Source organism: Dermochelys coriacea, chromosome 6 (genome assembly GCF_009764565.3).
Source record: "Dermochelys coriacea isolate rDerCor1 chromosome 6, rDerCor1.pri.v4, whole genome shotgun sequence".
In the NCBI taxonomy this organism is placed as follows: domain Eukaryota; kingdom Metazoa; phylum Chordata; order Testudines; family Dermochelyidae; genus Dermochelys; species Dermochelys coriacea.
Window position 1 is genome coordinate 14668998 of NC_050073.1, and position 26658 is coordinate 14695655.

Sequence of the window (26658 nt, forward strand, 5' to 3'; positions counted from 1 at the left end):
GATGCCCTTTATGCTTCCTTGAACCTGGGCCTATTGTGTACTAATTTAGTTCTCCAACATAACTTAGAACAGCCTTTAGGCTTCTGTAAGGTTTACCAGCTGCCAAAGGCTGGGGATCATGCCAAAAGCAGGTGCTGAGGGGTATGTGTTGGGCCATTAAATCATTTCTCCACCATGAGAGGATCTCCCTACACTGGGGTAATTCTCTTGTGATTGGCCAGTTTTTCATTTACTCTTCACTCAGTGGGATCAACCATTCCATCCTCTTTCACATCCCAGCCATCTATCCCTAGCAATTAAGGAGTTATTACAGTAGGAGGAGGACTCTGATAACCTATTCAGGAATGTGCATTCCCTTAACCAACCTGCAGTAGATAAATTGCCACAGATGCCAATCTGAAGTGATGGTGTGCCACCTCAATGTGGACCAAGTGGGTGAAAATGGCACAACAGCAGATTGGAGCTGTGTACTGTCAGATACATTCTGTTATTTCATCAAAGGGTTGAAAACCCAGTTATTTTTTAATTTGAATTAACATTGTATCTGTGGTAGCTTATGTAAATAAACAAGCAAGCATAAGACAAGAGGTAAGGCTATTTGCCTCAAAGTCATGCTGAATCAAGCAAAGAGACGATTTGAATCCATATCTCCTACTGCTGAGGTGAGTGCCTTAAATACCAGGCTACAGAATATTTCTTGTTCTTTCTCTTTGTCTCAGTGAATATTTAAGTATTTACACAAAGTGGAACAGCTTCAACAGGAGAGACTGAGAACAAGGGAGCCATGTAGCCCAATGGTTATGATACCCACATGGCAGGCGGGAGACGTGAGTTCAAGTCCCTGCTCCAGAGTGAGGATTCAAACCTGAATCTCCCACATCCTAAGCAAGTGACTAACCATTAGGCAAAAGGTTATAGGGTAGACACGTACACACATGGTGGCCTGAAATCATAGAAATTTGGGGCTGGAAGAGGCCTTTAGAAGTTGTTGAGTCCAGCCCCCTCTGTTAAGGCAGGATCAAATAAACCTAGACCATCCCTGACAGATGTTTGTCCAACATCCAATGATGGGGATTCCACAACCTCCCTTGGAAGCCTATTCCAAAGCTCAACTACCTTATAGTTAGAAAGTTTTTCCTGATATCTCACAAATTTCCTTTGCTGCAGAATTAAGCCCATTACTACTTGTTCTACCTTCAGTGGACATGGAGAAGAATTGATCAATTTTTATTACAGCCCTTATATATTCAAAGACTGTTATCGGATCCCTCTCAGTCTTTCTTTTCTCAAGGCTAAACGTATCCAGTGTTTTTAACCTTTTCTCATAGGTCAGATTTTCTAAACCTTTCTCATTTTTGTTCATAGAATATCAGGGTTGGAAGGGACCTCAGGAGGTCTTCTAGTCCAACCCCCTGCTCAAAGCAGGGCCAATCCCCAATTTTTGCCCCAGATCCCTAAATGGCCCTCTCAAGGGTTGAACTCACAACCCTGGGTTTAGCAGGCCAATGCTCAAACCACTGAGCAAACCCTAGTTTGCTTATGAGATTAGCATGTGGAAATGTCTCAAAAGCCTTACTAAAATAAACATATTTCATGCCTACTGCTTCCCCCTATCCACTAGGCTTGTAACCCTGTCAAAGAAAGAAATTAGTTTGGTTGGACATGATCTGTTCATGACAAATCCATGCTGGCTGTTCCTTATAATCCTATTATCCTTTAGGTACATACAGATTGAAATGGACTTTTCCAGTCTGCTGAGAAATTCTGCAAATGTTCACAACCAAATATTTTCCCCAATTTTTTTGTTTTGCTGCCCAAACCCAAAAGTCAATTATGCACTGAACTGTGGTCACTTCCAAAGCCTCTCAGTAGCTTATGGGCAACTTCTTCTCAGTTCTGCTCAGTTATAAAAATTTCACCTAAGACCATCTCAAATGCCTCGATTTTAAGAGTTTCTTCAAGCAGGATTGGATTTTGTATTGTCTGCCCGCAACTTTCAGGGACAAATTTCCACTTTTAGGATAATTAAAATGGCACATATTTGGTCCCATTCCCTTGTCACATTTTTTTTTATAGTTGTAATCTCACCTGAAACTAACATTTTGCTCTGTAAACCCTTTGTGTAGTCTGAGGATATTTATAGAGTTTTTGTGCTACAAGTTTCACTGGTGATAGGGAACCGGTGAAAGTAGAGCGTTGGTTTGTGTACCCACTCAATTCCTGAGGCGTCAGAAAGTGTTTACGCTAGCAGCACTTCCATCGCCGATGACAGCAGCGCTGTGGGGCAGCTATCTCACAGTGCAGCTCTCTCGATTAGTCGTAAGGGAAGGGGGGGGTGAGCGGAAGGCATTCTGGGTCCCTGCTCAGTGCCCCGTGCTGCCAGAGCATGTCCAGCAGTCCTATTACTTCCTTGTTTCTTTCGTGGCATTTTTTAAAAATCCCTGCCATATCTACAAGCAAAGGAAAAGGGAGTTTCAAACTTCCCGGGGCTTACAGGAGGAGGGGCGGATGTCCATTTACCTTGTGTCAGAGAAGCGAAGATGCTGGCCAGAGTGGCCACTTTTGGAACTGTGGGATATCCTTTGAAGTCCAAAAGGAGTTTACCCTGGTAAAACATGTCTTCACTTTCACAGCAGCTCAAAAAGAACAGCGGTAAGAGCTATATGCCTCTCGTGAAGGTGGTTTTCTTTTTGCGGTGAAACTTCTGAATTTCATCACAAAAAGTCATTAACAAGTATAGACGCTCCCATGGTTTTAGCCCAAAAAAGGGACTTTTTGCACTTTAAATGGTAAGCGTAGACATACCCTAAATCTAGTTTCTCCTTTTGGTCCTCCTCTCTTCTAGTCCATGGTATGGCCACTCGTCCCAGAGGCTCTTTTTCAAAAAATCTTCTTTCGTTATGATTATTGTTGCCAGGCAAGATGTAGAGAGAGCTCTTCTCTCCTGTAAAGAACTTTCTGATTTTTCTGCAAGAATAAAGAAATTTTGAAAATAGTTCTCTGGTTTTATGCTCAACTCCAGATCTTCTTTACATATCAATCAGAAAATTGCCCTTCCTGGATTTTCCCCTTCTTTTAAATCCCCGATAAGAGATTTGGCACACTTTGGATGTGGTCAGTCTGAGCGCTTTTCTCTTTACATACATAAAATTAATCTGTTCATACTCGTTATTTGTACTCTGGAAGGGCCTCAGAAGTTCTGAAAGTTTCTAGATTCATCATAGCTAGCTGGATAAAGTCTTGTATTCTTCTATGAGTATCCTCTGCATTTTCATACTCTTGGGATATGTTCATTGATGTAGCTTAGATGGTGGAACCATCTGGTAGCAGTGCCTGTTAGAGTGGTCGAGTTCCTTTCCCTTAGCATTCAAAGCCCAGGCTATGAAAAGGGGTGCATGGCATCACCTGCCACTTCAGTTCAGACTGCTGCAGATAGTTCAGACTGCAGGAGACAGACAGACAGAGACCTCCCTTGATCTCTTTGATTGTAGCTTTCAGATACGTATCTTACTATTTCAGCATTCATAAGGTTAGTTAGCTAATAGTTCATCGTTTTAGTGTGAATTTAGATTTTAGAATTGTTTTAAGATATTAGTAGGATTTAGTACTGGTGTTGATGGCAGATCCAAAGACAAAGAATTATGCTTTAAAAGATGTGTGTCACGCCCTGCAGTCTTTCCAGCATCTGCCACCCATATCAGATGCTTCAAGAGCCTAGGGGAAGAACATTCTTCTTATTGTGCTTTTTGTAGCTCATTTACTCCTTGGGACTATAAAGGAGAAACAAAATAGATTCCAGACTCTTCAATTGTAGGAGGTTCTGACTGCTAGAACTTTTGGATCACAGGTATCTAACAGATCTGAAGAAAGAGAAAGGAGACCTGAATCAGCACCTAGTACTTCTGGATTCAAGATCGCCACTGTGATAAATCATTCAGCCTTAGCACCACGCTCCAGTTCCAACTTTACTGAGCTCTCAGTAGCTAAATCCTCTGATCTGTCTCCGTCACACTAAAGCCTTTGTTGGAGAGGGTTCCAGATAAGACATTCAAACTACCAGGTACCATTCTGGAACAAATACTAAATTGGACCAGGGAGGCCTTCTTACTCCGGTGATTCATTGGATCCTTTGGATTGAGAACATAGTATGGTTCTGAGCTCTAAGAACAAGAGAGCTCCAAATTGTAGTAATGTTACAGATCTGAAAAAGTCCTCAGAACCAAGTACTTCAACTCATCTGGTTCCTACTATTACAGTTATGGCACAGGTCATGCAGATCCACAACAAATCTTGGACCCAATTACCTCCATAACTAAAATAATGAAGTGGCCAACAGAGGAACATCCCTTTCAATTTTCTCCTCCTGACAAAAGACTGAGATGGGATATTGTACTGGACATCCTATGCCCAACACCTAAGACTCCAACTGGTTCTGCAAGAAATTCTGTTTTGCTGCTATCCCTTCTTCAAGTTTCAGCTTCTATTATATTATGTGATGTCTTGTTATCTGCCCCAGAGTTGGATCTGCATTCCGAAGAAGAGCCCGATCTGACAATTATTTTGGCCTATTCTTTTGAAGCAGGGCTTTCCTCCTCGATTTGAGTCTCAAAGAGGCATCCTATTCACATGGCTAGGGGTTCTCAAACTGTGGGTTGAGATCCCAAAGTGGGTTGCGACCCTGTTTTAATGGAGTCGCCAGGGCTGGTGTTATACTTGCTGGGGCCCAGGGCTGAAGCTGAAGCCAGAGCCGCACTGCCCAGGGCCAGGGCTGCAGTCCTGGGCAGTGGGGCTCAGGTTACACGCCTCCTGCCCAGGACTGAAGCCTTTGGGCTTCAGATTTGGCCCTCTGCCTAGACTGGATGGGCTTGGGCTTTGGTCCCTCCTCCTGGGGTCGTGTAATAATTTTTGTTTTCAGAAGCGGATCACGGTGCAAAGAAGTTTGCAAACCACTGCACTAGGCTTATTAGATGATGCTGGATTGGCAAAATTGGCAGTATTGGTATATCCCACCTGTAATGAACAGGGTATGGGCATTCAGGCTTAGTGGTCATTGCAGGAAGTCAAAAACAAAGACAGCATCAGGTACTAAGCCGAAGGTCAGAGCTAGAGTCCCGTGCCAAGCCAGAGATCAGAGCTGGAGACAAAGCTGGATGCCTGCTAGGTGTCAGAGCTGAAGATAACATCAGGGGTAAGGCAGAGTGCAGGGACCTGGAGTAGGGCAGGACAGCAGGAACTGGGAGTAGACAGAGGTCTGGGATGGAAAGAAAGGAACCAAGAGCAGGCAGGAATGCAGGCTAAGGATCCAGATAAGGAGGAGGGATCTGTAGTCGCAGACAGCCAAGGATTCCTCTGGTTCAGTGGTTTTCAACCGTTTTTAATTTGTGGAAATGTTGAATGGAGGTGCAGACCCATCTGGAAATCTTAAATCCACAGACCACAGTTTGAAAACCACTGGTCTAGTTGCTAGGGCAACTTCCTCTTGTTATTTCCTGGTTCATATAGTACTCCTTAGCCAATTGGAGGGTTGAATGTTTCCCACAATTGGGAGCTTTGGGAACGGGGTCCTCTGTGAACTAGCCCATCCCATGGACCCTTCCCTAGTTACTTGGGTGAGCTGCTGTGTGGCAGTCATATCCTGAGTGCAGCCTGTGGTCCTGGGTTTGAGGCCTATGATCTCTTCCACCACCATGGATGCCTTCAGCATATTGACCATCTCCCAGCTACCCTTGTCAATCTTGAAAACCTGGCTCCCCTATTCCAGTCAGGGAAACCCTGTATCTACAGATCTGAGACATTTAGATCCTAAATATTAAGAACTGACAGTCAAGGAACATTCACCTACTGTGGTACCTTATAAACTCTTTCACTGTCCAACATAAAAGAGTGATAAAAAGAGGTGGGTTTTTTTTTTTGAGACATTGGTTTACTTGATTTTTGGCAAACACCCAAAAGCAGTCACTCTAAAATTGAAAATTTAGTGATCAAACACAAGGGGAAAAAAAAAGTAAAACGCATTTATATTGAAAATGAAAATGAATGATTCTGCATTGAAAACTTGATCAAAACCTTTAAAATCTTTACCTCCTTTTGGAGGTAAAATATGAGAGTCTCATTTTCAGAAAAACTTTTTTGATGAAAATGAAAGGGTTAACTTTACCCTCATTCGTGATATATAAAGGGTCTTTACTAGGGGTGTCAATTAATCACAGTTAACGCCTGCAATTAACTGAAAACAAAATTAACACATTAATTTTTTTAACATGTGTGATGTTATTTGATTAAAATATGACCATTGTTGCAACCGCTGTTCTATATTTGCAACAAATCTTGTACAAAATGTGGCATCTAAGATGTCTCTGAAAAGGTTATGATTTGCTGGTTATGATTGTGATATCTGTATGCATGTATTGTTTTTGTATTTGAAGTTATAAATATTGGCTCTATAGCTGGATTTCAAATGTTTGCTTCTGGGGTAACACCCACAAGATAGTTAGCCACCATATCTTGGAGGAACTATTCAAATTGAGTGGCCCGTCAGAAAGCCAATTGACTCATAATGGACCATGGGAGATGTCTATCTACAAATAATGGTCTTTCCTGCAGTGACAAAGCAAAATTATGCATGGACATGTGACTTGCCCGTGTGACTCCAAACTCCCATCTTTTAGCTGTAATTTTCCACTAGCTGTGCTGAGGGCTATTTTTGAAACCATGGGTTTCCCTCCACATGTCAGAAGCTATAAAAGGCCTGGAAACACCTCCATTTTGCCTCTATCTTGCTCCAGCCTCTTTCCTGCTCAAACCTGTGGACTTTGAACTTCTACTAATTATATATTATATATATTATATTTTATATATTATATATTATATATTATAACCAATGGACTGAGGACTTTCCACTGATTTGGAAGCAATCAGAGACTTATCAAGCCAGCAGTTTATTCCATTACTTCTACAAGCCTGAACCAAGAACTTTGCAATTACACTATGTATTTAATTCCTTTAACCAATTTTAACTCACCCTTTTCTTTCTTTTTATGAATAAACGTTTATCAGTGAGATTTTTGGGTAAGATCTAAGTTATATATTGACCTGGGTGTGTGGCTGGTCCTTTGGAATCAGAAGAACCTTTTATTTTAAGAGATTGGTCTTAAAGAACCACTCATCTCTAAGACTAAGTCTAATGTTTTCGGTGGTAATACAAGGACTGGAATGCCTAAGGAAACTGCTTTCATGACTTCTTATTGGCCAGTGTGGTGAAACAGAAGTTTACTTTTGTTGCTGGTTTGGTGTATCCTATGGGGGATTAGCCACCAGTCTTGGAGTGTATCTGCCCGATTTCTCAGCAGTTTGTCCTGAATTTGGCATTCTCGGTTGTGACCTACTGAGGCATGGTTACAACATGTTAAGAACATACCTCTGGGCAGGGAGGGATCTGACAGCATCCAGTCAGGCGCAGTAACCCAAGCTGCCACCAGAGGGTGGGAAGAGAAGAGGAAGTGGCTCCCATCCCAGCTACAGCGGAGAGGTAAGGATGCTGATCCCGCTGTGCCCCATTGCCTCTGGCCGGCCTCTTGCTCTGGGGACCATCCTATCCCCCCACTGTGCCCCATTGCTCCTGGCTGTCTCCTCGCTATGGTGACTGACCACTCACTTGCCCCCAGCCAGCCCCTCGCTCCAGGAACCGCCCCATTGCCCCTGGCCCCTCGTTCCCGTGACCTTCCCCTTGCTCTGGGGACCAGTCCCCACTCCACACCGTGTCCCAATGCCCCCAGCTGGCTCCTTGCTCTGGAGGTATCCTATAGAGAATAGGGATCTGGCAAGTTCAGTCTCCCTGCACTAGCCTCTCTTCCCCTCCTGCATGCGGAGTCCCTAAGATAAAATCCACCCTCCCTTGCAAACAAGGGCTCGCTCAGCTGAAGGGAACTCACCTAGCTCAGTAAAAGGAGTTTAACAGGAGTTTAATTGCTCTGTTTAACAGTGTGATTAAAACTGCAATTAATCATGATTAATTATTTTAATCACTTGACAGCCCTAGTATTTACTTCTCCTGTTTCTAACAAATAGAAGCACATAAGGTGGAGAAGAGATAGGATAGAAAAGGTGGGGGAAATATAGCTTTTGTTGATTTTTTTGGGATACTGGGTGGCTCATCAGTTATGAATGGATGCTTTGGCTGGCAGGTCAATTGTGGCACCTGTTGCTTGGACTCTGGTTTACATTCTGTTCAGGGATGTCATCTGCTCGGGTCTTTTCTCCTTAGGGCAGGATTATGGTCATCTCATTTCACTGTGCTGATGCAGTGCAGCTAATTTCAGGATTTGATGAAAGGCAAAGAGAATGAGATATAGGATAGGAGTAAGTAAGTGACAAGAGAAGCAGAAGGTAACACAAGGAAGAGAGGCAGAACAGGATCTTATGTGCTTCTGTGATGCTAGCAATTAGGTATCCCCACTGATGGGTTGAAGACTGGATGTCATGATATGATTTTCAGGACTCACAAGTGAGAAACAAAGTTCCTTAAGCAAGGTGTAATGGCTTTCCTCTCAGGAAGAAAGTCTTTCAGTCTGGTCTGCTTCTTTTTCTTTGAGGTCAGGGAAGATGAGATGAGTTGTACTGATAAGATGGCTTGTGCAGGGACAAGGGATAATTTTTTTTTTCTTTCAAGAACACCCAGAAGCGGAAAAGTGGGCTGAATACTCCCTTCTTGTTATTTTGTCCACCAGTTAAGCCTAATATCCAAAACACTAATTTTGATTCATTAATTTCTGGTTCTACATTTTCTGTTTTTACCAAACATGATTTCTCCATAGTCCTTGAATTACATCAACATGACCTTTTTTTTGTTTGGACTAATTTAGTCTCTGTCTGGTTCTCTTTCACCTGTTTATACTATTCATTATTAATTTAACCTGTTTCCCATCAGCATTTGTTGTTATAGGTTATTGTGGCATCTTACAAACTTTCACATATTTTTTATATTTGAGCTCACAATTGGGGTAAACTTGTAAACCCAGTTATCAAAGCAGAGAGTTCTCTAAGCAGTCTATTCATTTGAGATCTCTGGAATCACCAAGACTCTCGTTTACCCATATATGTGTTAGAACTGAGGGCCATACATTTAGCTCTCAAGTCATTTCTCCCACAAATACAGAACACGGTAGATCAAGTTGCCACAAATGATAGGTCAGCAATGTTTTATGTGAGCAAAGAGGGAGGACTTGTTCATAACAACTTTGCAAAAAGTCTATATAGCTATGAGTCAGGTGTATTTTACAGAGTCCATCCGATCGCCCTACATGGTAGCGAGAATTCACAATGAGATCATGGGTTAGCTGAGCAGGGATTCTACTCTGATGCCCAGGTGGTCACTAAAGGATTCACTGACTTGGGACATTTTCAACCTTTGGGATTTTCTGAACATAAGTCCTTTCACAACAAGATTCAACACCATGTGCCCCCACTTCGTTCAAAAGCAGGCTCAGACATTTAGTTGACACGTGTTCTTTGTCAGTTGGAGGATTGATCTAATGTATTCTTTTTCCTCTTTCCCATTAATATTAAATATGGTGACAAAGATCAGGCTGGACTCGGCCAAAATGATACTAGTTGCCCTGGTACGGCAGAAGCAGCAATGGTACATTGTGATGAGATCCCTGGGATACAACCTGGAACTGTGGGACCACTGTGACCCCTTAACTCACAAAGCTATGACAAGCAGCCAACCCCTTCCAGGTGCTGTGATCACTCAGCCTTCAGCACGTGGAGACTCACACCCTGCGAAATTGCATGGATGCTCTCTAAGCCACTCATGAATCATACAGAGAGAAGCACCAGCCAATTCCACCCAAGCCTTGCACCCCAGAAATATACCTTGGACAGTGCAAGCTCATTAATTAGTTTGCCGCTTCCTCAAAGGAAAGTGGACATGCACCAGACTTTGTAATCAGAGCTGAGATTCCCTGAGCACCTCAACCAAAAACATAGTTTTAAATAAAATATAAAACAGATTTATTAAGTAAAGAGAGAGAGATTTTAAGTGATTAGAAGTAGCAGACATAGAGATCAAAGTAGGTTACAAAGGAAATAAAAATAAATTCACAGTCTGAATTCCACAGACTAAGAAGTCTTTCCCCCTAAGAGATGTTACAGGCAGCTCACAGTTCTCAATACACAGGCTGGATTCCCTTCCCAGCCTGGGACCGATTTCCCCAGTTCAAAGTCTTTGTCTTCCAAACGATCTTCCAGGTGTTGAGATAGGGGAGGAGAGAGGCCAAGTGATGATGTCACTGTCGCTCTTTTATAATTTCTTCCAGCTGCTAGAAGGATCTTAGCTGAGGAGTCTCTGGGATAGTGGATTCTTCTTGATTGGCCATCAACGCCTGTCTGGCAAGTGATAGGTGCTCCTTTGTCGTTACTGAAAAGACCAGCTGTGGGCATCTCCCAACCTCACAACATATTTGAGTAACACCTACAGAAATACTTCATAATTTCACATACAATGATAGTACATACAATTCAACAGGATATTAAGATTCAACAGATCAAGACTTTTAAAATTATACCTCACAAGACATGCATTGTACAAAACATATGATCATGAGAGTGTTGAATATGGGGATTTCAGAGTTCCTATTTTGAGGTACAGAGTGTCGCATACATAGACTTATTTCTCTTATCCAAAGGAAATTACAACTTCTACTGGTAACACCAGATGTGCTGTTCCAGCAACGAGGGAGAGTCTTTCATCCAGATCCTTAACTGTTACATCTAGCAGATTGGGGAATAGGACTTTAACATATTTAAAGAAATCTTGCTCCTTAGATGCGCAATGTGTTTTAATTCAAGAACAGTCGACTAGAAAATGTTATGATTTGATATAGAAAAGATTTGGTGTATAATTGTTTGATTAAAAAATTGGGTTTGTTTAGTCTGGAGAAGAGAAGACTGAGAGGGGACATGAGAGTTTTCAAGCATATAAAAGGTTGTTACTAGGAGGAAGGAGAAAAATTATTCTCCTTAACCTCAGGATAGGACAAGAAGCAACGGGCTTAAATTGCAGCAAGGGTGCTTTAGGTTGGACATTAGGAAAAACATCCTAACTGTCAAAGTGTTTAAACCCTGGAATTAATTGCCCAGGGAGGTTGTGTAATCTCCATCATTGGAGATTTTTAAGACCAGGTTAGACAAACATCTGTCAGGGATGGTCTAGATCAGCAGTTCTCAACCAGGAGTCTGGGCCCCCCTGGGGGGCCATGGGCAGGTTTCAGGGGGTCCACCAAGCAAGGCCAGTGTTAGACTCATTGGAGCCCAGGGCAGAAAGCCGAAGCCCCGCTGTGCAGAGCTGAAGCCTGGAGCCCTGAGCTCTGCTACCCCCTAACGCTAGCCCTGCCTTTTATATGCAGAAAACCAGTTGTGGCATCACAGATGGACCATGGAGTTTTTATAGCATACTGGGGGGGCACAGAAAGAAAAAGGTTGAGAACCCCATGTCTAGATAATACTTAGTCCTGCCATGAGTGCAGGGGACTGGACTAGATGACATTTTGAGGTCCTCTCCATTCCTACTATTCTACAATTCTATGATAAGGATATTGATCTTGCGTCAGTTCCTATTCAGTGTATTTTAGAATATTTATTTAATTTTAAAAACGTGTTTGTTGCCTCACTTAAAGTACATTTAGCAGCAATAGCAGCTTTCATACACCTACTACTAGTAAATCTACCTTTTCACATGACTCTTAAAAAAGTTTTGAAGGGTTTATTAAACTTGTATCTGACAGTAAAAAATCCAGTTCCTCCATGGAATTTAAACTGGGTATTAACAAAACGTATGTTTCCACCATTTGAACTCTGTCAGGATATTCTTTATTTCATTTTTACATTAAAACGGCTTTTATAATAGTCACATCTGTTAGAAGAATTTGTGAATTGCATGCATTGATTGCTGAGCGTCCTTACACTCTTACTCATAAGGTCAAAGTTGTACTTAGACATCAGCCCATATTTCATCCTAAAGTAATTTTGGACTATCATGTTAATCTATTAATTTACGGGTCTTCTTTCCTTGACCTCATGCTCACAAGGGGAGCCTAGATTACATTGTTTAGATGCCAAAAGTTTTGTCATATTATGTGAATAGGACTGAGGAGTTTTAGGCTTCTCCCTAATTATTCATTTCCTATGCTGGAAATTTTAAAGGTCAAGCTATCACTACACAGTCCTTGTCTAGATGGGTTAGGCAGTATATAGAGAAAAGTTATAAGATCTCTTCTGTTTCTCCTCCTGGGGGGTCTTAAAACTCACTGCACTCGAGCAATTGTTACCCCTGTTATAGGTGTAGACGTGTTCCCCTTACTGAAATTTCAAAGCTACCGCTTGGAGTTCTAGTCAGTCTTTAATGTAACATTATGCTTTAGGTTTTGCAGCTAGACCGCAGGCTCAGTTTGACAGAGTGGTGCTTCAGTCTTTAATTAGGAGGAACCTGTGTCCCTCCACCTTTTTATTTACTGCTTGCCAAATGATCCCAAGAATAGAAATATGCAGAGGACACTTGAAGGAGAAATGAAGATTACTTACATGTAGGTGGAGTTGTTTGAGGTAGACTCTGCATATTCATACTCCTAGTCTGCCTTCCCCTTTTCTGCTGAGTTCTAATCAATTTTGTACTCTATATTAGCAGTGGCAGGATCTGAGGTAGCAGATGGCACCATGCCCCCTTTTATTGCCTCCCCCTCAGAATGTGCTTGAATGATGAGGGAAAGAGTAGGAGGGGTGTATGAGTGCTCTAATGGACACTTTATCAGCAGGTTCCACCATCCAAGCTGCACTGGTTGGTGCATCCCAAGAATGTAAATATGCAGAGTCCATCTCAAAGAACTCTAGTTACAGGTAAGTAACCTTCGTTTATTTCTGTATATAAAACTGCAATGTTTTCTTCCCAGGTATCTTTCATACTAGGGTCCTGGGTTTAGAGGGAAAGGCTTTTTGTGAAAGAGTTGTGTAAGGCTGTCATCTGGCAGTCCACATATATTTGTTACAAGGCACTACTGACTTTTCCTGTCAGCCTCACAGATGCTTGGCCTTGGGTGCTGAGCATTGTCATTTTGTAATGATCTTTTCCTACATAGGTGGGGAGCCTGTGGGCACTGTTACTTGGAGTCCATTGGTCCAAATTGTTGAAAAAGGCAATGCAGTTTGGTGAGAGGAGAATGACAAATATTTAGAAGTCGGTGATTGATCACATTGTCTTGACAGTTTGAATAGCAAAGGGAAACCAATTGGTCCAGAATGATGATTACTTAATATCATTGCAGATTAAAGGAACAAAACTTTTATTTTCCCCCTATTCCATAACATATATTATTTTTTCCAGAAATCACTTAATAAGTGTACTTATCTTTCTTTTGTATTGTCAGTTTAGCATTTTGACAGAATACATTGCAGAAATTGATCCGCTCCTGTTTCTTCATATGTTCACACCTGTTATAATATTTACTGCTGCTTTTGAAATGGATTTTTATATATTTCGGAAATCATTTTGGCAGGTAAGATGTGATTTCAGAAACTTCCTATTAGAGTTCATTATATGGAAAAGGTAAGAGGTAATTGTGTCCTTGTTTTTCTTTGTGACTGTAAAGTTGTTGCAATGGTTTGGTGTACATTATAAACTTTAAAAAGAAAAGGAAAAGCTTCATTGGAGCAATAAGACTTTTTAGAAACCTTTTTACCTTTTAAAATGTAGTGACACCTCAACTGTGAGTTGGGAGTTTGCCTATCTCAACCTGGAGTGAAGAAGAGAGGGGTCTTGGGGAGAGAGAACTGTGGTGGGTCACAGCCCTCAGTTTCTCTATCTTACCAGTGCTGATCTTAAGGCCTGTGAGGGAGGGTGTGATGGTTTGGTTACAGAGACCCCCTTGGGACTGTCACCTGATGTACTGAGACTACCTCTGAGCCCATTTTCTCTGCCAGTTTAGGTCTCCAGAACTCTGCCTTCTTGAGCCAAATATGCCAGTCTGCTCCAACACAGACCCAGGGTCTGAACCACGTACCTCAAAACTGCTGACTTAACTGAAAACAGCTTAAGAAGTGCTCCTGTCTCTAGCACCCAGACACCCAGCCCCCAATGGGATCGAAACCCCAAATAAATCCGTTTTACTCTGTATAAAGCTTATACAGGGTAAACTCAAATTGTTTGCCCTCTATAACACTGATAGAGACGCACAGCTGTTTGCTCCCCCAGGTATTAATTACTTACTCTGCGTTAATTAATTAACAAAAGTGATTTTATTAAGTATAAAAAGTAGGATTTAAGTTGTTCCAAGTAATAACAGACAGAACAAAGTAAGTTACCAAGCAAAATAAAACAAAACATGCAAGTCTAAGCCTAATACGTTTAAGAAACTGAATACAGGTAAATCTCACCCTCAGAGATGTTCAGATAAGCTTCTTTCACAGACTAGACTCCTTTCTAGTCTGGGTCCAATCCTTTTCCCTGGTACAGTCCTTGTTCCAGATCAGGTGGTAGCTAGGGGATTTTTCATGACTGCAGCCCCCTTTTTTCTGTTCCACCCCCTTCTATAGCTTTGGCACAAGGCGGGAATCTTTTGTCTCTCTGGTTCCGCAGCCCTCCTTCTAAATGGAAGGCACCAGGTTTAAGATGGATTCCAGTACCAGGTGACATGGTCACACATCCTGTGAGAGCCCAAGCCTTCATTCTTCCTCACCTGACTCACCTGAAGGCTTGCATGTAAACAAAGCCATTTACAACCAATTGTCCTAGTTCATGGGAGCCATCAAGATCCCAAACCACCAATAATGGCCCACACTTTGCATAATTACAATAGGATCTCAGAGTTATATTTCATATTTCTAGTTTCAGATAAGATTGATACCTTTATACAAATAGGATGACCACACTCAGTAGATTATAAACTTTGTAATGATACCTTACTAGAGACCTTTTGCATGAAGCATATTCCAGTTACATTATATTCACACTCATTAGCATATTTTCATAAAATCATGTAGCGTGCAGCATCACAGAGGGTATTAGAAAGGGTCTGCTCAGCAGAGAGCTTCAAGGCAACTTCACTGTAAAAGACACAGTATACTCCTCAGGAGACTTCTGCCAAACCTTATTTTCTCCTTCACCACCCTGTCAGATGTCCATCCCATTTCTTCAGGGAGATTTGTCCCATAGTTACCCAGGCTGCCACAAATTTTTGTGGAATGAGTGCTCTTTTCAGCATCTCCAGTTAATTCTACTATCTTTGAGCATGAAGAGTTTCTTCTTTAGCATGTCCCCATCCCTCAACATCCAGAATTGTTCCACAATCTTGAGAGGGGGCACAGGTGCGCCTTTCTCCGCTGCAGTTCCAGTATTCCTTCGACAGCTGCTCTTTTAAACCAGTTATTTAAAAGATGCTGATTTGGCTGGCACTACCTGCTGCTGATAAACAAAACAAACTGAACAGGGAGTAAGGCTTCTACCTATGAAGAAACATAAATGGATGAGGATTAGTTGGTTGCTCCTAAATATATGAAAATAATAAACATAACATAGATGTCTCAGGTTTCAGAGTAGCAGCCGTGTTAGTCCTTATTCGCAAAAAAGAAAAGGAGTACTTGTGGCACCTTAGAGACTAACAGATTTATTTGAGCATAAGCTTTCGTGTAGCTCACGAAAGCTTATGCTCAAATAAATTTGTTAGTCTCTAAGGTGCCACAAGTACTCCTTTTCTTTTTTGTGGTTAGATGTCTCAGAAAGTGATACCAGAAGTTAAGGTTGCATGCGTTTTCCATTATAAGATTGTGTTTCAGTTGCTTATAACTTTGACAAAGTTAAACTGTTTGGGATGAAAATTTCCATGCTAGAGATCTGCATGAGTTGGAACGTTTCTGGCAAGTTTCATCTAAAATGATAAAGCTGTTTCCAAGAACAAGGTTATGGAAAAACACATTGTTTTGTCCATGTAAAAGAATAATTCTTTTCATTGAAAAACTTAGCCCCTCTCTGCTGTGGAACAAGATACTTGACATTTGTCATTGGGGCAGGGTTGCCCTGGTGTCAGAGTTGTGCCTTTTACTTTGTCTGTGAAAATTTGCTCAAATTTGGCACATGCTCTGTGGAGTCTAGTTAGAATTTGACAGCTAAATTCTCCAAAGTGACAGTCTGCACTAAGCATGTCCTGTCCCCTTGCAACTCCTATATTCTGACTGGATTGTGCATGCACTATCCCAGGGTTGGAAAGGATGAGAAGGACTTTCCCTGCAACTGCTCCTCTTGGCTGCTGGATGCTGTTTGGCATTGGGTATGTGGACAGAGAGCAGGCAGACTGTCTTTCCTATGCTCTCAGTGCTCCTGGTGCTGGCATTTAGTCAGTGAGGAGGAGGAAACAGACAGACTTGTATGGAAAAGAATCAAGAGTGCGGATGGAGGGAGTGAGATATGCAGGGCAGGGACACACAGGAGCTCAGGGGTGGATTTAGGAGTATGGGGGGAGGGGAATAGGAGCAGGACAGTGAGGGACAGATGATATGGGAAGATATGAACAAATGATAAGGGAAAGAGATGCGGTGAAGGAGAGGAGAGGAGAGGTGCAGGAGCAAAGGATAAGAGCAATAGGAGCAATGAGTGGGGACAGAGGCAGCAGTTAAGCTGGGGGAAAATGGACAATGCCAGAGAGGGGCAGGAATTGAGGTGGTGGGGATGGGGTAGAAGGGGCCAGGGAAAGGCTTGTGGGGGACAGGAGCAGAAGAATCTGTAACCACTAGTTATTACGTTCCTCGACAGAATTTAGATTTTAACATATTATTCTTGAGTCTGAACATTCTTTTGCTTTCTAGCAAATAGTTGTGAAATCCTTTGGGTCAAGTATGTCTCCATTCCTCTCTAGTGGCAGGTTCACATGGAAAAGTCTTATACTGCTACCAGTTACTACAATAACTCAAGTGATAGATACTGTGCTGTGGCTCTAGAGATGATCCCAATCCTGCTGAAGACTGCGTTGGGGATTATTATGGTTCCACAGAATGGAATTCTTGTTTTTTTTTTCAGTTTTATGGGTTTTTAAAAAGGAAATTGCATCCAGAAATTTTAGAAGAATATTAAGATTGCAAAGTCCAGTATGCAAAGTTAGGAAATGACAGAATTAGGTGTGCTCGTGCAACCTTAATTGGCCCTCTTGTTTATGCAGTGATACAGTCTTTAGTTACATGGTCTGACAGCATATTTTCTGCAGCACCCCTCCTCATTTAGTGCACCTGATGGACTGTGCTTTGGGAACTCATTTGGCTTGTTAGGTGAATGAGGATCTTGTATGTAGGATTCCTGCCTCATTTGTTGTAGAGGTTGGAAAGTGTGTGATGAATGAGGAAGGGAACTGCAGGAAGAGAAGGGATTGCTTCATGGTTAAGACAGTTGAATGTCACGCTGGAGAACTGGATTCTGTCCCTGCCTATGCCCCAGAGCTTTTTTGTGATGCAGGGCAAGTCACTTCAACCAAAACTTTCATAGATGTCCATGGTGTGTTCATCATTTTCTGAGTACCCAGCATGAGACAAAGGGGTCTGATTTGCTGAAGTGCTGAGAACTTGCAAGTGAGGTCAATGGGACCTCTGCTCTGAACATATAAGTGCTATAAAATGCTAAGTACACTGAAAAAAATAAAGCTCTAGGCATCTCATTGAGCACCCAAAATTAGCTGACATTTTTGACAATTTCATTTTTAATCTCTGTCCCTGAGTTCCCCATGTGTAAAATGGAGATAATATTCACCTCATATCATGAGTTTTGTGAAGATAAGTTCATTAACGTTTGTAAAATGCTAAGATACTATGATGAGAGCACTGTAGAAAAGCCCATGAGGAAATTAATAATTATATTTAATGCAGGGTTTGGATGGTGTGCAGCAAACAAAGTATGACATTACACATGGAATGATGAGGATAAAAAAGAAATATTGACTAGCTACCCATTCAGTGAACAACTGTCCATACTGTGCACTGAATGAGGTAGAGTCTTAAGGACAATATTGGATGTAATCATATAGATTCATACATTTGAAGGCCAGAAGGGACCACTATAGTCATCTAGTCTGTCCTCCTGTATAATACAGGCCATAGAACTTCTCTGAAATAATTCCTGTTTGAACTAGAGTACATCTTTAAAAAAAAATCCATTCTTGAGTTAAAAATTTCCTGTGATAGAGAATCCACCACAACCTTTGGTAAATTGTTTCAATGATTAATTACCCTCACTGTTAACAGTTTACACCTTATTTCCAGTCTCAATTTGTCTAGATTCAACTTCCAGCCATAGTATCATGTTATGCCTTTGTTTGCTAGTTTGAAGAACCCATTATCCAATATTTGTTCCCCTGCAATCAAGTCATCCCATGACCTTCTCTTTGCCAAGCTAAATAGATTGAGATCCTTGAGTCTATCATTAAAGGGCTGAAAAACTGTATCTTACAATCATTTTTGTGGCACTTCTCAGAACCCTTTACAATTTATCGTCCTGCTTCTTGAATTGCGGACACATTGTCAGCATTGTGGCAGATTCCAAGGGGATTTAGCCTCTTTGCAGATAGCGCACTACCCAAATGGATCTCTAGCTAGTCCTTAAGGTGATTATGCTTGATATTCAGTTTATGTCCATTGTTGGCAATCTTAGCATGCCACTGAACCTTTTGACTGCCCCTTGATTGCTGGTGGTATAGCTGCATTTCCTTGGTATAATCACTTTGGACTTCGATCCTAATAATATGTCTACACCAAGAAAGCTGCTGAAACTGAATCAGTGCTGATGGATATGGTTGCTGGTTTCAGCTTTGAATATACTCATTTCTGATCTTGAACTGCCATTTAATATGAAATAGCTGATGAAGACAACAAGAATCAAAAATGTCAATTTAGTGCTCTGTGGCCTTCCTTGGTGCTCACATTTCACTGTCATACAACAGAGTTGGTATAGCCATGATTCTGTAGATCTGCTGCTTGCTGTCCAGACTTTCCCACAGAGTCCACAGAAAGGCCTGAAATATGACAACAGCTGCTGCTTTGCAAGTATCCACATCTTTCAAGCATCCTCTAGCATTGTCAATGATGCTTCCTAGGTATATTATAGTTGCCACCTGCTTTATGTCTCACCTGGAATGGTAAATACTAATCTGGTTGTAATCTGTACCTGGAGGCTGCCTGATGGTGTTTTTTGAATTGTGGACACTAGAGCTGGTAAATAAAGACTGTATAGTAATACGTATGCACAAGGGAGCTGAATTAGGATTCCATGAGTAACTTTAATTTTGGCATTTCCTAACTCTTGAGTGTAATCTTAATGTTCTTATAACAGAAGGTATTTTTAATATAATTATTATATAGATCAAGATTGACTATGTTCTCCAACCCTCACTTAAAAAAAAGTGATCAGTATGTGTATCAGCACTTCAATATTTGCTTTTTCAGTTCAGATATAAACTGTTCTGTGAAAGCTGCCAGTTAGAAACTGGCTGAAGAAATTGTACAGAAATGTTTAAATTAGAGAAAACAAAATGAAAACTGAACAAAAACTTTTATCCAATCCCTGATGAAAAAACCCAAAACTTTGGTTCCTGCAGTTTGGTGGTATTTGGGAAAATATTTTAATGCCCTTTCAATTTTCAGTAGCTGAAAGCATGTGCAGACCAAATTGGCATTGCACATGATAGAACCCAATATGCCATCTCCTGAGAAGCACGTGCATCTTCTCATGGACGTCTGCAAGGCCTAAAAGAGCACACAGTGATGAACACACGTGCTCTTCGTGACTTTCAGTGTGGGTTGGAAAAAGCACCTGTTCCTCTTAAAGCAAGAGCTTCAGTTTCTGGAAGATAAGTGAGAATGTTAATCTGTCAATTAAGTATTGTATAAAAAGAAAAGCCCATGTATATGACACAGAGTCAGAATAAAACAAAGAAGGGATGGCAAACATAGTCTTCCAGACTGAATGTTGCTTTGTGTAATGTTGATGTCACCCAAGTAACTCAATACGAGTACTTAGACAGATGAACCTCTAATTATTATTGTTTGTTTATAGCACTGTACCATTTAGTTGCTTTAGTCATGGACCTGGACCATGTTGTGCTAGATGCTGTACTAACACAGAACAAAAATATGGTTCCTGCTCTGAAGAGCTTACAATCTAAATAGACAAGACTGCTGAAGGGTGGGGAAAGGGTATAACACACAATCAGAGTGAACAATGTGATGGCAGCAAACATCATGTTAGTTCTATTATATTTTTCTTTTGCTGGGTTTAGTTAGGAGGAAGGTTAAGCTCAAGGGAAGGGAAGAGGATAAGGGGAACAGGGGAGAAGAGAGTAAGAGGAGTGATACTGAGGTGAAGAGGTTGTGGAGGAGGGCTGGAACAATAGCACAGGGCAAAAAAAAAAATGTTCAGTCAAAACTGTAGAAAGTTCTCCAAAAAACTACAGGGGTGCTTTGACTGATTCTGCCCTATTAGTTGGAGTCTCTGGCTGTCCCCTTTGCACTTTTCTCTCAAACTGACATGGCAGGGTGAAGGCGAAGACACCACCTGGGTTCTAGTGCACAGTTCAGGGTCTGAGGGATGTTTTTGGGAAGGTACCAGACTGGGTATAGGAAGTGCCACATACATATATCACATTGTAGGCTGAATATTGGTAATGTGTTAGCAAGGCTAGTTGTTTTTGTAAACTCCTGCCATAGCACTAGGAAGTTGAGGGTTCTTCATATTGACATCCAGATTGTTGCTTCAAATCCCAGTGCAGGTGTGCTTGCAAGTCTGGTAAAGAAATTAAAGCTTCCAGCTTTACAATATTTTTTTAAACTACTATAGGTGACTAAAGGATAGTTAAAACAGCCCCCATTAACAATATACTTGATGGTTAAAACAGTTAAAAGAATAATCAGGTGATAGGTGATACCATTTGAAGTGGCCAGAATAAAAAGCAAATTCACAAAAAAAACAAAAAGCAATTCACAATTCAGCCACCCATGCAGCCACAACTCTGTGCTGTAGTGATGCCATGAGTTTAAGAAAAATCTACTGTTTTAAACAATCAGTTAAATTTAATCCAGTGCTATAAGCAGTGATATTATGCACTTGTGATTGTATGGTTATTGCAAAGTGTCGGCACAAAGAGGAATTAAGGTTGTTCACATGCCTTAACTATTTGTTTTAATTTCTTAACGTGTTTGGGTTTTTATTAATTTAACCTTAACTCTGAATTTCCTAGGGTTTGCAATGTTTATTTATGGGATAATTATAATATCTCAATAATATTTGTAACCTTAAATCCAATTTAACATAGTTTTTGTCTGGGAATATAAAATGAATACTCTTGTGATACAATAGGATTTATGAATATTTTAAAATCTAGTAATACATTTATGAATTGTCTTCACAGATATTGCTACTTTCAGTTCCTGGCTTTTTGCTGAATTGTACTTTAATTGGATGGTTAACTTATAAAATCAATAAGTATAACTGGAACTGGCACGTTAGCATGTTGTTCGGAATCATTCTTAGCACAACAGATCCTATCCTGTCTGTGGCTTCTGTGAAAAACATTGGTATGTCAATTTTTCCAACAGTTTGGAAAGTATGAATATTTTTAGATTTAAATAATCCTGCACACAATACGGAAATTGAGACATGCTGTATTTCATCACTCTTGCTATTTTTTGAGCTTATCGCATTCTTGAAAACAAAAATGGGTAGGAGGACTGGGAAAAATGAAGTGCTAATATTTGTGAACAATCGAGGAAGACTAAATAATAAATAATAATAAATAATAAAACAAGTTATAAATTATGTTATGAATGTGGTGGACAGCAACAAAAAAATTATCTAAACACTCTATCATATCTATCTATCTATCTATCTATCTATCTATCTATCTATCTCACTGTTGCTATTAGTTATGGAGCTCTGCTTTGGATTCAGACAAGTTAATGTGAGCTAAAACAAAAGCCTCCGCCAGAATGTCATTGAAGCCAAAGTATATTTAGGGCAAGAGCAAACTTAAAAAAAATACTATACTGACCTTTTTCTTTAGAACCCATAGTGAGTGATACAGTGACAATCTAACTAAAACAAATATTTCAATATATATAACATAGATGGAGACCAAATGTTTTATAAGAGAAGCTTTTGTCCTTTTCGTTCTGAGGGAATGAAAGGAGCTAAAGAGTAGTTTGTGATTTTTTGCCAAAGCCCTTAAAATTCTTAACCTTGAAGTAAAAGTGACTGTCCCTTACCTCTTTGAGCATAGGGAACATGCTAAGATTCTGAAACTTTCTTTTTTCGCAGCTGTAGCTAAAGCTTCTCTCAAAAACTTCTGACAAAAGAGGCCTGGATTTGAATGGTTCTAGAGATGCCATTCTGATCTCAGGACTGGAACCAAATGTTCCTTCTGGCCACTGTGTAAGAGAGAAGAAGGGCATGAAAAGTGAATCTTGTGATGTTACAAAAAGCATAATAAATAAGGAAGAGCCTTATACATGTTTTGAAGTTTCTCATACGTGATTCTATTATTCTTAGATTTTAATTTGAGAGCATCTTAATAGTTTGCATCCAGGAGAGTCAAGTTGTAGAGATGACCAAGCCACAGCAGCACATAAAGCTAAAAAGGAGGTGACATGGTCTATTTTGAGAGATATTTATCTTATATAGGATCCTTAGATAATATTACCCCTTCCACAAGGTTTGCCATCTTTTTGGCATGGGAAGACATTTCTGAGTCCACCTTAGAAATAAAATTTTGACCTTTTATTCCTTAAGAGATTTGTATAATGGGGAGGCAGAGCTTACAAATATTCTTCCAACTTGTAGGCAGTCATTCTGAATTAATATCTTCTAAATATTTAGGAATAGAAAAATATTAATCCTTACATTTTTCATTTGAAGGGGATTTCTTTCGAGGGTTTCTGGGGATTTAGAGTTTGCATCTTCAATCTTGAGGGTCTTGCTAATTTTATGAGTTAATTTGATTACATTGGCCTACTACCCACAAAGTCAAATTAATATGGTTGAGGAGCCTAAGATGGAGAAAAAACTCACACTCAGGAGGATTATGATGTTAACTCTTATAGGGCTTGTGTTTACTAGCAAATTAGGCTATTAGAATACAGTCTTGAGGAGTCCTGTTAACTGATGATAAATATGAATTTGTAAGTCAAAATGGACAGGAACAAGATGTGTTTAACATTATGTCAGCTGTTCAAGGGTAAACTTTGGTTCCAGTAGGGGATTTTCCCTTTTTTGCTTCTTTATGCTGTCTAAAAAAGGCCTGAGAAAATTGAACAACCTCTCCCCACTTTTTGCTGTTTTTAAATATTAAGAAGTCTTGTCTTCCCTGTTTTGCTTGAGATCTCCTAGAAGGTCTGGAGAACTGGAATTCTGTATTTTAGAATGTTTATTTTAAAAGTGGGCTATTAACTTTGAATTTCTAAGATTTCTAATGTGTATGTTTTGCATCTTTGTTTGAAAATAGTGTTTTCTTAAGACAATCCATCAGTGCTTTGTCTAGAGAAAGAGACCCCATTCATAAGTCCTCAGATTTTAGAAATGATTCAAACCTAATAGCTGTTCAAAATCAAGATGACTATTTAGAGCCCAGCACAGAGAATCACTCATCTAAGGGTCAAAATAGGCATGGCTTTGGCCATAATTTTATCGCTACGGTTAAGATTTGCAGTGAGGCAAAAATTTATTGCATGAATGGTGTCCCAGCAGCATTCATCAATTGCCAATTCTCTCTAGTGGCTAGAATTGCTTGTGCTATGCCTTGGTATCCCTGGATAGAATTGCACACAATGTATCTCAAGAAATTCTTTCTGAGTGCATGGAACCACTCACTGGATGCAAAGCAAAATAAGGCATACTTCTTGGATCTTATCCAAATGTCCCTTTGAGGTAAGATAAGACTAAAGAACATGCTGAGAGCCTGCTTAGTTTTCACTATAGAGGGTGGGGAACTGTCACAGATTCACAGAATCAGTGCTACACCCCCAGCTTTGGAGGAACACCTTCTGTGTGCCAGACCCCAAGTAGTCTCACTCTTCCTTCAGGGTAGGCTACGCAGCCTCACTGCCTTCTTAGACTGAACCTCTGCAGCTCCAGCTCTCCTGCTTCATACTGTGAGCTCTGTTCAGCGAGTCATACTGAGATAGACTCCTGGTAGACACTTATGCACTCTTCAGGGATTAATGCACCTCACCAAGTATCTGCAGTGACACTTAAACAGCATTGTCAAAAGAGTAGAGTTTATTAGGTGGACCACAGAATAGTAAATCTGTAGTTTGGCACAGAGAAATGAAGATTAAAGCAGAGTCCAAGTCCAGTCTGGTTAGCTGAAAGCCCAGCTAAGCTGTACTCAACCCCCATACTCAGGTCAGATTCTGCCTTTCTGTCTGACCTTGTTCAGCTCCCATGTGAAAGCCCCTGACTCCTTCCAGCAACTAACTGTTATCCCTTACCAGTCCTTTGTTTTCGAGCTGGGGCATTGGGCTCAGCTTCCGTGCTGAGAGGTGGCAAAATCCATCCTTCCCTTGGTCATGGGTGTCAATGCCCTGATGATTGGCTTTTCCATTGTCGTCTTGGATGTTACACTGATATGGGGTTGACCTCAGACAGTCCTTTTATAACGAACCAGTCAGGCTCAGACAGCTAGGGCAACAGTCATACCTGTTTCTCTTAGCCTACCCTGAGAGCAAACAGTCCTTTTTCTCACTGGATAACCATGCTAAATATAGGGGAAACGAAGGCACACATAGGTTTCATAAAAATATTACAGAAAATTCCCACTTCATCACCAGAGCATACCCAGAGGATAAGATAATTCAGGATTTACAGGCCTTGCCCGGGAAAGTGAAAGCAACTCTTTTGAGGTCCAACTTCAGGCTATTTTCCACACATCCTCTTCATTCACTTTGATTGCACTACCAGTGTTGTGTCTAATCAAAAACATGAGAATTGCCATATGTGATCAGAGCAAAGGTCTATTGAGGCTACATCACTGTATTGTCTTTTATTAGACTTCTCACAGGAATGGAGATCTACATAGGATAGGGTAAATTAAACAGAGTTTTTTATCAACTAGCATTTTTCAGTATTAATACTCTGTTTTCAGCAGCATAGCTCAGCACATATATACAGGTTCTCTCTCTGTCTCTCTCTGTCTATAAGTCACTTCCTGAGCCTCTCTTAAATTAAGTGTACCAGATATATGTGTCATATGTACAATACACCCCCCCATAAATAAAAGAAGTTTGGAGATGCCATTACCAATGTTCCTGCTTCATAACAGCATTAGGACATGCCATAATTCTTCTATTCTGGGTTTAAATCTTTATCTGGAGTGACACAGATGTGGTGTCATCTGGTGATTTTATTTGTGTTGATTGTACTCTTCAGTCTGCCCGGTGGGTAGTTCTAAGGGCTTTTTTGTATTACGGTTAGTGTTTCCTTCAGAAAAGGACCTAGGGGTTACAGTGGACAAGAAGCTGGATATGAGTCAACAGTGTGCCCTTGTTGCCAAGAAGGCTAACGGCATTTTGAGCTGTATAAATAGGAGCATTGCCAACAGATCGAGGGACATGATCATTCGCCTCTATTCGGCATTTGTGAGGCCTCATCTGGAGTACCGTGTCCAGTTTTGGGCCCCACACTACAAGAAGGATGTGAAAAATTGGAAAACGTCCAGCAGAGGGCAACAAAAATGATTAGGGGACTGAAACACATGACTTATGAGGAAAGGCTGAGGGAACTGGGATTGTTTAGTCTGTGGAAGAGAAGAATGAGGGGGGATTTGATAGCAGCTTTCAACTACCTGAAAGGGGGTTCCAAAGAGGATGGATCTAGACTGTTCTCAGTGGTAGCAGATGACAGAACGAGGAGTAATGGTCTCAAGTTGCAGTGGGGGAGGTTTAGGTTGGATATTAGGAAAAACTTTTTCACTAGGAGGGTGGTGAAGCACTGGAATGGGTTATGTAGGGAGGTGGTGGAATCTCCTTCCTTTGAAGTTTTGAAGATCAGGCTTGACAAATCCTTAGCTGGGATGATTTAGTTGGGGATTGGTCTTGCTTTGAGCAGGGCGTTGGACTAGATGACCTCCTGGGGTCCCTTCCAACCCTGAGTTTCCATGGACTAGATGACCATATTTTTGTCAATGGATGTGGTTGCACCAATAGGAACAGTCCTTAGGTGTCTGCAGATTCACCTAATTAATTGTCCATTCTCTGTCTGAATTACATATTACCTGAGTTGATCTGCTAGTTAAATTACCGTGCCAGGGTGCCACAGACCCCTTAAATTTTGCATAATTATGATGGAGTTTTTTATGAGATTTCAGTGTTCTGGCATTTGTATCATAGAATGATTTCAGTTGTCATGCATCCATCCAACCAGCTGTGTTTTATTTTATTGTGGTCTGCAACTCCAGGCATTAAAAGAGACTCCTTCACAAGTATTACTGATTTGAGCCATCTGCTTATTAACATCTGTGCAGGTGAAGCTCCTGATTCCATAGGTGTGTTACAGTAATTTAATAAACTATCATTACAGTCTTGACTGTTCAATTTACCTTGGTAAGTATCTGCTTGACTATTTGTACATATTTTTCAGCTAGTCCATTG

The 26658-nt window shown here is 40.8% G+C and overlaps 1 protein-coding gene across 1 annotated transcript in view; it reads left to right on the top strand.

Moving 5' to 3' along the window:
- The window catches only part of LOC119857693 (sodium/hydrogen exchanger 10-like), a 328581-nt gene that overhangs the window by 9054 nt on the left and 292869 nt on the right, over positions 1 to 26658 (top strand). Inside the window, 2 exon segments of the mRNA XM_043517916.1 lie at positions 13419 to 13547; positions 21429 to 21594. Coding sequence (XP_043373851.1) covers positions 13419 to 13547; positions 21429 to 21594 — 295 coding nt within the window.